The 12671-nt window shown below is 52.0% G+C and overlaps 1 protein-coding gene across 1 annotated transcript in view; it reads left to right on the top strand.

Annotated features, from left to right (window-relative positions):
- Positions 1-6: 6 nt before the first annotated feature.
- OLFM1 (olfactomedin 1) overlaps positions 7-12671 on the top strand; it is a 20115-nt gene continuing 7450 nt past the window's right edge. The window contains exons 1-4 of the mRNA XM_057371531.1: positions 7-78; positions 1885-2034; positions 7281-7436; positions 9815-10034. Coding sequence (XP_057227514.1) covers positions 1984-2034; positions 7281-7436; positions 9815-10034 — 427 coding nt within the window. The 5' untranslated portion in view covers positions 7-78; positions 1885-1983. The remainder of the gene's footprint in view (positions 79-1884; positions 2035-7280; positions 7437-9814; positions 10035-12671) is intronic.

The raw sequence follows: 12671 nt of genomic DNA, 5'->3' as shown, positions 1-12671 counted from the left end.
ACGCTGCCCTCCCTCGTGGGGCTCAACACCACCAAACTCACGGCGGCCACGGGCGGCACCTTGGACCGCAGCACGGGAGTAAGTGCGGGGCGCGGCGGGGCACGGGGAGGGCTGCCCCGGAGCGTCCCAGCCTGCCGGAGCGTCCTGCTGCATCCCGGAGCATCCCGGAGCGCTTTCCATCCCGGAGCATCCCGGAGCGCTTTCCATCCCGGAGCATCCCTGCGGCCGCTTCCCGCCGCCGCCCAATCCCTCCTGGTCCGGTTGTCCCCCGGGCTGTCACATCTCTCCGTTTGGGTCCCCGTGGCCACCAGGGTCTCTCCCTGCAGGAGCCCCCGCTCTACAGAGAGCAGCGCCCAAGGAGGGGACATCTCTGCGGAGTGACCCCGGGCGGTGCAGGAGCGGGGATGGGGCGCTGAGGGGRCAGCGGGTGCGGTGGCGGCGCAGAGAGCATCTCTGCCTCTCCTTTCCTCTCCTCTGCTTTAGCCATTCATGGCTGGGGGCGACCCGGCAGCCCGCCCGCACCGCCCCTGCCGCCAAAGGGATGCGAAGTTTCCCTCGCTGRCGCTGCAAAAGCCTCCAGGACGAGCGGTGCGGGTCCCGGGAGGCTCCTCCGCTTCCCTCCGTGCCCGATCCGCCCTCAGTGGGATGGAGACGCAGCCGGGAAGCTGCCGAGTGTCGCGGTGGGGCTGGATGTCCCCTGTCCCCGCTCTGCTGGGGCCGTGCCTGATCTTCCCGCTTTGGGAATGCCTGGGAAAAACGTTCCTGTCCGTCTGTCCGTCCTCCCTGCGCAGGGAAAATCGGGCATCTTTCTCCTGCAGGCTGCATGCTCGTGCCTTCCGACAGAGCTCCGCTATTGCAGCTCTRCTGTTCCCAGAGTATTTCGCGTAGTGGTTGCGCTGCTGACTGAATGAAACTGGGAATTTATTTTTTTTTTTTTCCCATGTTATCAGGGTTTATGAGATCCSTTTATTTTTTTCCCCCGGTTGTTTTAGCCAGGGAATCCAATTGTGCGTCCGTCTCGGGGCACGTCTGCCAGCGCGGGCATTTGCAAGGTGATCTGTTCCGTGGTGAAAGAGGGGAGAGAACATTTCCCCTCTGCTCGGGGACGCGGTGACACCTTCAAASTGCTGCGAGGCTGGGTCGGGGTTAAATAACGGATTGTGCCGGGAGATCAAAGAAAAATTAGGATGGGAGAGATTTGGAGAGCGCGGGGGSCACGAGGGGCTGCGGGGTGTTTGGGGCTGGGGTCTGCGCTGTTTTTGGGGCTGGGATCCCTTCCCCGGTGCCTCCTGCATCCCTGCCCTGCTGGGATTCTGCTCAGGGCACGGCTCCGGGCTGGCCCTGCCTGGAACCGGTGCAGCTCCTCATCCCCGGGGGAGTCTGGCAGAGAACGGGGAGAGTCACTCGCAGTGTCCGTGTGCTCAGGAGAGCTGATCCTCGGGCTGCCGGCTCCGGGAGAGCTCTGCAGAGGCGGGGAGCCGTGCTCAGCCCTCGGCAGGACGCTGTGCCCTCCCTGGGGACCCGGAGCAGCCGAGTGCCCTGTCACCRCAGCAGGTCCCCACCCCGAGGTGGTCAGTGCTGTCCAGCGCCCGCAATTCTCGCTCTTGGCTGGCGTTCCGTGCGTCCACCCTTTCCCCATCGCGTTTCCTTCATGTTCCAGCCTTTGCTCTCCTTTTCAGACCCTTCTTCGGTTTGTCCCCAATCCATATTTTTGCATTCCAAGTGAATTTTGCCAGCTGGGCCCTCGGAGGAGCCTCCAGCACAGCTCCACTCTCCATCACATCCACCCCGCTCCCTCCACTCTTTCCCCTTCACCCCCTGCACCCCTGCCAGGCTTAATTAACCCCCCCCTTTAATTAACCCACATCTCCCTGTGTTAATTAGGTGTTGCCTACCAACCCAGAGGAAAGCTGGCAGGTGTACAGCTCTGCCCAGGATAGCGAGGGACGTTGTATATGCACAGTGGTGGCACCTCAACAGACGATGTGCTCGCGTGATGCCAGGACAAAGCAGCTGAGACAACTCCTAGAAAAGGTAAAGCTCGGCCCCTTCTGGCAAAAATGGGTTGGGTTTTGGGGGGGTGAAAAGCTGGGCTGAGCTTTGGTTTGCAGGGGTGATGTTTTTTTCCGTGCTGGAGCTGTCCCTGAGTGCATAAGTGGGGAAAAATCAGGAGGAGAAATCCCATAAGTGTTTCTGAGGCATAGAGGAAAGCCTGACCTAAGGTCAAGGTAAAACTGCTGAGATCAAAGCAATGATATTGAACTGTATCTCTAGAAAAAAAAAAAAAAATCCCCTTTTCTCATTCTGTTGGCACAAGCAGTTTCAAAGGATGAGCCTCAACAACAGGAGAGAAAAGAGAATTAAAAGCCCCAAGCCCAGCCTTTCTAGGCAGGGTGGTATTAAAAAGATGGAGTAAAACCCCACGAGCTGTCACCATCAGGTAGCACAGAGATGACACTCGGTGGTTTTCCTCCTAACGCTGACATCCTCTTGATTAGTTTTTAATAGTCTGCTGTCCAAAAAGATCAAAGAATCTCATTAGGGAAACATTCCCAATAACAAGAAATTTTCCAGATAATAGATTTTCAGTGAAGAAATGCTGTTTCATGTGAAATGGTGCTGCTCTCTTTCAAAAATGAGCTGGCTCCTGTGCTGGGTATATAATTAAACCCCATGCCCTGATGCTGTATTGGCCTGTGCTGTGCATGACAAAAGAATTTCCATCCTGCTGCTTTGGGGGAAGCTGATGTATTAATTCCCTGTAACGATATTAAACCTCCACTTAACTGATTTTCCCATGTGCTAAGGACAATAAAGCGAGCCAGGAAACATTCAGCCCTAAAACAATTCTTTGGGTTGTCAGAGGCTGCTAAAAATAATCCCACTCAGGCTTTTATTTCTCACAGCAATAACGTGCCGGGTGTGTTTGCTGTTGGATTTAGGAGCAGCTGATGGGGGTGGTTGAGAGCCACGGTGTTCCCAGAGCTCCTAAATGAGCAGGATTTGACCCCATGCCCTCTGCTGATGGGCAGAAATTGGGAATGGGAGACCTGGGATAACATCAGGGGGGTGGAAATGCTTGGTGGGTTTTTTTTTTTTAATGCAGCTTTCCGGCTGCCAATGGATAAAAAGTGAGGGAGGAGCAGGATTTTCTGGGATATGTTACCTGCCTGCTAATCTGTCTGCATCTCACTCCCACGCTAACCTATATGAAAAACCCCAAAATAAGGAATAGGCTCTCAGTGCCAGACATCTGATCTCGATGGAGGCTGAACTGATAACCCCTGTAGGAGAAAACAGCTGCAGAGCAGAGCTTGCAGCTTCCCAGGGARGGGTTTCATTCCTGGAAAATCCTTCCCTCAGCTGACATTCTAACCCTGGCTTTGTGATGGGGAAAATCGCAGCTCCTGGGTTCTCCCTGGCAGCAGGAGAAGCAGTTCAACGTGTCAGGGAGCAAATTGGGTGTGGATTTTCCAGGCAGCAGACCTGGAAGTCACCTATGGGAATGATGGGGAGCCAGCAAGGAATCGGCTGCATTTGTGTGTGTGTTTGCACAAAGCAATTAGGGCATCTTCAGGGGAAATCTCTGCGCAGAGGCTTTGGGAATTGGGAGGTTCAGAGCTCCCATCCATCCATACTTGACTCATGGGATGAGAATCTGTGTGGGAGCAGCAGTTCCTGGGGCTGGAAATGCGTTTTGGGCATTCTGAGAGGTTAAAGAGTGGCTGAAAATGAGTGCTGGGCACCCTGGCAGGTTAAAGAGGGGCTGGAAATGAGGGATGGGCATTCTGAGAGGTTAAAGAGGGGCTGGAAATGAGGGATGGGCACCATGGCAGGTTAAAGAGGGGCTGGAAGTGAGTTTTGGGCATTCTGAGAGGTTAAAGAGGGGCTGGAAATGAGGGATGGGCACCATGGCAGGTTAAAGAGTGGCTGGAAATGAGGGTTGGGCACCCTGAGGGGTTAAAGAGTGGCTGGAAATGAGGGATGGGGACCCTGAGAGGTTAAAGAGCAGCACTGGGAAGGGCAGAGGAGAGGGCTGCTCACCCTGCACAGTGCTCAGCCCGTGCTGTGACTCTTGAGGTGTCTGAGCTCATCCTTGGCCGGAGCACTCTGAGTCCTTCCAGCCTTAGGAGTGTCAGGCCAGGCCTTGGACTGTGCCCAAACCAAGATATCACCTCAGTCCTGCTCATCAACAGATTATCTTTGATCCCCAAACAGATTATTTATTTATTTATTTATTTATTTATTTATTTATTTATTTATTTTGGCCCCATTATCGAATAGGGATTCCTCCTCTGACGGTGAAAGCGTTTCTGGTTTCCTGCCAATCCTTCCCTCTTTGCCAGCGCTGATTTCCAGATTAAAAAGTGCTTTTTGTCCCCCTGACAGTCACTCCCAGGTGTGTGTAGGGGGACAGTGACATCTCAGCCTTCGCTTTGCTGCCTGCAGACCTCACAAGATGAACTTTTCATATCCTSAACCATCAGTTGAGTCCATTTCTTGGCCAATTTTCCCCCTAGATTTTGAAAGGCTCCCTCAAGGTGTCTCCTGCTGTTGCTCCAGCAGTTTGTCCAGCTCCCTAAGGGTAAAGATTTACCTCAGTTGACACCCCAAAACTGGGCTCAAATCAGCCCTTTTGGAGCTGGCAGGGAAAGCTGATCCACAGGGAAAGCTTGAGCAGGGTTTAAACTGTGGATTTGTCCTTATAAACCTCACTGAGGTCATCGGGCCAGTCTTGACTCTCTGTTCCTCTGCTTTAATCAAACAACTCCTTGTCAAATGAGATGACAAGAACAGCGCTGGAAGCTTCATTTGTATTAATTTCCTATTTCAACTGCTAAAAATAACTCTTCTCCCCCAGACAGTCACAGGTATCTCTCTCGCATTAGCTTGGCAAAAATGAGGCTCCAGGCTGAGAGAGGAGGCAAAAAGCATTTTAGCCAACGTTTGAGGGCTGCAGCTGATGGATGGAGCTGAGGGGATTGAAGAGGCAGCATCCTTGGGCCCGAGTTCATTAGAGCACTTCTGTAGACGCTTCAGCCYGAGCTCCAACAGGCTCATTGAAACCTAATCATGTGCCAAAGCACTTTGCTGGATCAAGGGCATAATATGCTAATGAGGGGAAACGAGCAGCTCCTCAGCTGCTGGAGCACRCAGGGATCGGCAGGGAGGGAGGGAGGATCATTCCCTACAAATCTAACCCGGATCCTGCCTGATGGAAAACAGCACGGGCAACAAATACMCGGCTCTGGGCTTGTGAAATCCATCCCAGAATAGCACAGAAGCTGATTTTAGGCATCTCTGTGTGGAGGCACGTGAGGAGGTTATTTTGCTCTGCTTCAGGGAGGAGCAGAATTGCACCGGAGGAGTTTGAGGGCAGCAGCCTGAGATGCTCTGAGAGCAGAGTCTGCCCCTCCCTTCTCACCAGAACATAAGGAACCCCCCCAAATTTTACTCAGCAGACTCAGATGTTGGTCTGGATTGAGAGAAATGCTCTTTTCTGGCTATTTGCAGCTCGGCCTTGAGCTGGGGTTGGGTTTTAGTGAAATAAATGGGATCAGTTTTGCTCGAGCCCTACGAGCCATCCCCCTCTCTGCTCGTCGGAGTAATTCTGCTCGCAGGAGGAGAGGCYGGATAACTGGAAGGAAAGTGGCTTGGCAGCCCAGCCATGCTTGTCTAAGGCTTCCCTTCTCCTGCCTCAGGGCACAGAGWGGTCCTCAAACTCCTCCACATGCAGCCCAGGTGAATTAACACCCACTGAGAGCTCACATGCCCCGGGGGAGGCACAGCTTAAGCTCAGCTTTGTTCTTTTCTCCTTGTTCTGCTCTTCCCTGCTCCTCTCACCTCCCTGAGCAGATCYTTGTGGGGTCAGGGTGGTGCTGGTTCATCTTTGAGGCTCAGAGACCCCAAACAGCTTCACCTTTGCTGAGGAAAGCTCTCAGCCCCCCAAACAGAACATTCCAGAGGCTGTTTGCCTTTGCCATACGGGTCACCAGGACATTTTTAACAGGTCCCTGTGATAGTTTGGGTGTCCCCCTGATGAGCAGGGGGCACTGTGATGGTTTCCCAGGCTGAGGTGCCATGGTTGGCACCTGAGAGCCCGGTCTGTCCTGCCATGCCCTCGCTCTGTCACTCCAGGTGACACTCGAGGTAAGTCCCATCCCCTCGCAGCGGGGTTTGCCAGGGGAAATGTCGCACTGGCACCTCTCCTGGCACCTTCTCCTTTCCCGTGCCAGCCTGGGAGCGGATCCACAGAGACAGGGCTGGCTCCCAGCGGGTTTGGCTCGGCCACCCGTGGCTGAGCAGGGTGGTTTTAACGCCAGGGCCCTGACGCAGCAGCAGCAGCAGCAGCAGCAGAATGAGCGCCTGATTCATGCTCCCCACGGACGTCATCCCTCCGGTGCCACTCTGGGGGTGACGTGGCGGTGGCAGGAGCTGCACCCGTGGGCTGAGCCCCGTCACGTCCCCACCATGGGACAAACACATCCGTCCCCGGCGCCCAGCCCTGAAATATGGCTCAACACTCGATGCTAAGCAGGCGCTGACGTAAGAGCTCCGTCCCAGCCTGGAAAACAGGAGGGAATATCTTAATAAATCAGATGGCAGCCAACCTTCAAAATCAGGTCAGCCTCGGCGGCGTTTCCCTCCCCTCCTCRCTCACACCTTCAGTTTTGTCACAGCGAGCTCAGCCAAGCTCTTTGCATCATTCCCTGGGCGAGGCCAGATGGGCTCCGAGCGGGGATGCGGCTCCGGAAAGCGAGCCTCCTGCGAGGGAGGGCACGGGCGGGGTGCCAGCCATCCCACGGCTCTCCCCACTGCCAGGATGCCCTTCCCTGCAGCTGGAATTGTTGTGGTGTCAGTAATGAAGCTTTGCCGGCTGGAATTGTCACCGGGGCGGTCGGTGTCGCGCGAGGAGATGGGGACACGCACCTGCCAGGTTGATGCTGTCACCTCCCTGCTCTCCTCTCCTGTTCAGCCATCCTGAGAAATGCATTCTAACCTTGCTCCCACCCTCGTTTCCGTGCGGGGTTGTTGATTTATTCTCTGCAGAAAAAAAAAAAAAAAATAGCAAAAAAAAAAAGCGTTTATGAAAGCGTTTTGCTGTGTGTCAGAGCACGGGGTCGCAATCTGGGAGCTGCTGTGGATGGAGCAGTAAATAATGCATGGGCTGATTGCCCTTTAGCTGTGCTGAGAGTGAGGAAAAGGTCAGCCTTGGGATGCAAGGGGGGTTGCCTCGCCGCTGGAAGCACCTTCTTAATGAGTCCCTTCTCGTTTGACAGGTGCAAAACATGTCCCAGTCGATAGAGGTGTTGGACAGGAGGACTCAGAGAGACCTACAGTACGTGGAGAAGATGGAAAACCAGATGAGGGGACTGGAATCTAAATTTAAGCAAGTGGAAGAAAGCCACAAGCAGCACCTGGCAAGGCAGTTTAAGGTAGGTCTGATTTCCAAAGTGCTATGGGAGCTGTGGGTGGGGAATTTTTGGGATGGGAACGGGACTGTGGCCCTGGTTCCCATCAGGGGATCAGCTGTGGGGTCTCCCTGCTGTCCAAAGCACTGCCAGRTCMAGGYTGTGGCATCAAATCCTCAGCCCTAMGTATTCYTWTAGGGTAAAAGCACAAATTCCATGTTCCCACACCCAAAACCACCTGGGTGCCCCAAATAGGGCAGTGTAGGGTGATTCTGTAAGGGATTTTGCAGGGAGATACCCAAAATCTGGGTGAGATGGGTTCCAGGCAGCTTCTCCCTGCCATGCCAGGACCCATTTTTTGGGAAAACCCAGGAATTGGGGCTCCCTGTGGTCACTAAACCAAACCCCAGCACCCCTCAGGGTGTCTGGAGAAGGGAGTTCATCAATCAAACATCAACTCCCCCAAAAAAAACCCCAAAAGTACAACTCTTAGAGCTGTCCYCAGGCTGGCAAACTGCACATCTCCAGGGATTTGTCTCCTGAATTTGGAGCTCATGGTGCTGGCAGCACCCATCAGCACCTTGTGATGGGTTTTGTGTCATGTCCTGCTGCTGGGCACGGGGGGAGTGGAGCTGCCAGCACTGGGAGCAGTGGCCAAACCCTCAGGAATTTTCTGGAGAACGAATTAAATTGCCAAAAAGAAGTTCTGAGCAAAACTAGAATCTTAAATTTTAGCCGTGCTGTAGGTTAATATATATAAAAACCAAAGGGAGAAGATTCCTGGTGGAATCTTGGGAGTTTTCTGATCAGCCACCCAGCTGATTCCCACCCTCGTTGGCAGGCAGCTGGCTGATATTTTAAAGCAGATTTTTTTTTTAATGCTAAATACTGAAATACCACAATTACCTCATAAAAAGCTGGGAAGAAGGATCTTAAAACTTTTCACCAACTCCACCTCCTCCGCTCCCCATCTCCAGTTACTGCAGGCCCCTAAATTTAGCTCTGCAGTCTGGATGGAAAGACCATCTTTGTGATTCGAGCATGAGTTTCTTTTATTTAATTATTTCCTTTTTTCGGTTATTATTATTTTTCTCCCACCATCCTGATGAGTTTAACCCTYCCCATGGCCTGCCAGAAAACTTAAAATTAAATAAAATTAAAGCATTCCCCCACTTCTAAATCACAGGAGGGAAAAACCTCATGGTTTAAATAGGAGGGGATGGATGGGAAGGAAGGGAATGAGGCTGAGGAGGAATTCCTGAACCTGTCCAGCCCCAAAAACGCTTCAGGACACAGGCAGATGTCACAGCCCTGGGTGCTGGGAGCTTGGCCACTGTAGTTTGAGCAGCACCAGGGATGTTGGGTGTTCTAACACGCTTCATTAACGGGTAGGTGCATGCATATTAATGTGTCTACTCATTAGCTGCTGGAGCAAAGCATCTGCAACAAAATGCTGCATTCCGAGCCTTTAAATGAACAAAAACAAACAAAAAAAAAAAAAAAAAAAAAAAAAAAAAAAAAAAAAGAGAAAAAAAGAGAAAAAAAGAGAAAAAATAAATTTTTCATTTCTGCAAAGTCCATTTGATAATGATTTTTCTGTTCCACTCTCAAAACCAGTGAGGAATTTTTTATCCAATTTGCTGCCAAAGCAGCATTGGAAAGAACAGCCACAGCATTTTGTTCCTGCTCATGCCAGCATTAAACTGTGAGTGCTTTGGAGCTCTTGTGTTGGTTTTTTTTCTCTCTTTAGTGCCGTATGTGTCTATGAATGGCTATCTATATAAGGCAGGTTAGTGAGCTAGATCCTCAACAGTATTTCATTTTCTTGCTTACAGGGCTAACTAAAAAGCAAGTTTTTTCAATGCTGCAGTGACTGAAGAAGCAGTTCACTCCCATGTAACCATGAAAAGAGGGCCACAGAGCATTTTGCACCATGCATTGATTTTTTTTTGATTATTTTCCAAATTAGCACCATATCTCACTAAGGAACCTTGAACCACACAACCGAGATCTTCCTTTGCATGCAATTGTAGATGCATTTCATGAATAGTTTGAAACCCTTGTCAATGCATATATATCTTATTTTCTTTTATTTTTTGGAAAGAAAAAAAGAAAAAAAAAACAACAACTCTTTGTGTATGTGATCTGAAGCATGTAACCCTAAGATGTTGCATTCTAAAAATGACAAATAAAGGCCTTTCCCAAATATTTTGGTGTTCTGCAGCCTGTTTAATATGTTCTTGCCAAGACATCATTCGGACCAAAAATAATAATTAATTTTAATGCTAATAATTGTGGGAAATTGTGAACATTTCGCTCCCATAGGAAGCACCCAGGTCAAGGCAGAGTGTTGCAGATTTTTGCACGCATAGCACTGAACCGAGCTTATTTTAACCTTGCAGGCAATAAAAGCGAAAATGGAGGAACTTAGGCCTTTGATACCAGTGTTGGAGGAGTACAAAGCCGATGCCAAATTGGTATTGCAGTTTAAAGAGGAGGTCCAGAATCTGACGTCAGTTCTAAACGAACTCCAGGAGGAGATTGGCGCCTATGACTACGAAGAGCTTCAGAACAGAGTGTCAAATCTTGAAGAAAGGCTTCGTGCATGCATGCAAAAATTAGGTAGGCTCAGAACCGCCTTGGCGGCCCTGGCTCAAACACCGTCGAGGCCAAGGGTGCCCGCATCCCGGCCGGAGGGCAGAGATGCCCCGCTGGACATCTTGTGCCCGCRAGGGATGAGCCCCACGCAGCCAGGGGGGATCCTGCCAAGGGCTGTGCCRCCGGGAGCGTTCCTCCTGGAGCTGTCCAGCCCAGGATTCCTGGCAGGAGCGATGCTGCCGGCGGTGTGAGCGCTTCAGGATCCTTCCTCGGAACGAGCGCGGGCGGCGCTTGCATAAGCGGCAGCTCACGCTTATGCAAAGCCAACACTTGCACCCCTTTTTTTTTGCTTCTGCATCCCTGCCCTACRTTTTGGCTGACTGGACCCGGCCCCGGCAGCGGAGGGCTCTGCTCGTGGTGGGGGGTGTGGGGCTGTGCCTCGGTTTCCCCCAATTTTCCGTTCTAGTTTTGCATCTTGGCCGTTCCCCCGGAGAAGAGCATGGTGCGGTGCGGGGTGTGCATCCTCCCTCTCCCGTTACCAGGCTGCTGCCCCACCGCCAGAAATGCAGCTCTGATCTCATTCCAAGGGTTTGAACTGCCCGGACCCCGCAGGTCACAAACCCCACGAGTGACCCTGGAAAGGGGAAGGAGGAGGGCACTGCCTCCTGCAGCTTCCAGGACTCTCCACACCGTTTGTTGGGCCAGCTCGGAGCTGATTTAATTTCTCCCTCCGTTATTGACTTGCTGGCTCCACCATGGAGATAATCCAAACACATTAACTGCTCTGCAGTCTATTTTGGTAGCACATACCAAATTAAACTCTCAGGTAACTTCGTGGAGGAGCAGATCCCTTCTGAGCACTTTGTACCTACCCCTGGCAAGGTAACGCTTTGTTTCTCTCTTGGCTCTGCTGCTGGGGTTGATTTTGCTCCTTTCCAGATGTCTCCACCCCTCCTTGAGCAGCCACTCCCCTCTGTCTGCTCCTGCATTTCCATCCTCTGATTCCATGGGCGTCCCTTGCAGGCTCCGCCTCACTCAGAGAGTAAAATTCCCACTTAAATCTGGATGCTCAGAGCGTTTGAACTATGAGTCAGGCACTGAGGTACCCCTGGGACAGGTAAAAAAAAAAAAAAAAAAAAAAAAAAAAAAAAAAAAAAAAACAAAAAAAAAAAAAAAAAAGCCCTGAGGCCAAGAGAGTGATGAGAGTTTGATTTCTTAATTAACAGGCACAGGTTTGGTTGGAGAGCAGGACAGGCTGGGGGTTTTCTGCCCCATTCTGCTGTCCCTCCCCTCACCCTGTGACCATCCCAGGGAGGGCAGCAGGGTTGGGGCTGGAGGGAAATCCTCACCTKGCCCTCACCCACTTGAATTTCCCCCTGCAAGCTGAACGGGGACAGAAAGGAGCTGTAATGCCCTTTCTACCCAATTCCTGGAGCTCCATTGGGTGGGGACTGTGCAGACAGCTCGGGAATGAGGGAATGCAGCGGGGAAGGAAGGGAAGGAGGAGCAGGTGAGAAGGGAGGATGAGAAAGGAGCTCAGACCCAGGAGGGTGAGCACACAGAGAGCTCCTGGCAGCCCCACAGCCCAGCAGGGGCAGCTCTGCCCTGCAGAGCTTCTCCCATCCCTCCCCTGCTGAAGGCAGAGGTGAAAGTGCCCAGGGAAGGGTCCCCTTGCTGCACCCAGAGCCTTCAGCCCATCCCTTGAAGATGAGGAGGAACTGTGGGTCATGAGGAGAAGGATTTGAGATTTTAAACTCAGGGTCAGTTCTTTAAACAAAACTGTGGTGGCCCCCAGAGCCCCTCTGCAGCCAGGGAGGCTGGGACAGGATTTAGGAATGAGCTCCTAAACCATTCAGGGCTCCAAAAAGAGCAGAATGTGCTCATGGACCATTAACCCTTCCTGTCCCAGGCCATGTCCTGGCTCATTCCATCCCCTCATCCTSAGGTCCATTTGGGACCAATAACCCAGGTAAGACTGACTGAGGCAGGTAAGGATGCTGAAMTCYTTCAGTCAACCTTGTCTAGAAAYTTYYGAATGKTTTTTTTTTCCAATCTTTTTGAATGTTTAGTTGGGCTTTTTGGCTTTTTCCTCCCCCTGGCTCTCTCTCTGTGAGTTCAGGGTCAGAGCAGCTGTTTTGCAGCAGCCCTGGGCGCTCACAGAGATGGATTCTGTGCCTCCCAAAGGTTCATCGCAGGGGATTTGCTGCTCACTCAGGAGGGTGATTTATTTGGTCACTTAAAAGCAGCAGCACGGATTGAATTTCCAATGYTGTTTATCTCTCTGCCGTGTAAACCAGTGCAAATGGTTGTTAATTGAGTTAAATTCAGGTAACAACAGCCTTACAAATGCTTTGCTGCCACACTAYGAGGCCCTGATTGCTGAGGATTTCTCCTTGCTGCAGGTTTTCCGCTCAGAGGGGCTCRCTGGTGTCTCAAGGAGCTGGTTTTAGGTTGGATTTGCTGCTCCTCTGGAGTGTGTGTGCCCTAAACAGGCTCAGGGAGCTGCTGCCTCAAGCACAGGCCACAGGCAGGGGAGGGATGTGCCAAATTCCCACATTCCCACCCAGTTCACCTCTCTGAAGCTCTGAGCTGTGACCCTGCAGCAGCCTTTTCCTCAGCCAAGGTCCTGTTTTGCATTTCGGGTTTCCTGAGCCTTATGGA

This window comes from Malurus melanocephalus, unplaced genomic scaffold (genome assembly GCF_030028575.1).
Source record: "Malurus melanocephalus ecotype Western Australia unplaced genomic scaffold, MMel_1.1 scaffold_149, whole genome shotgun sequence".
NCBI lineage: Eukaryota > Metazoa > Chordata > Aves > Passeriformes > Maluridae > Malurus > Malurus melanocephalus.
Note: the sequence above shows the minus strand (reverse complement) of the source record. Positions and strands in the feature narration are given on the sequence as shown.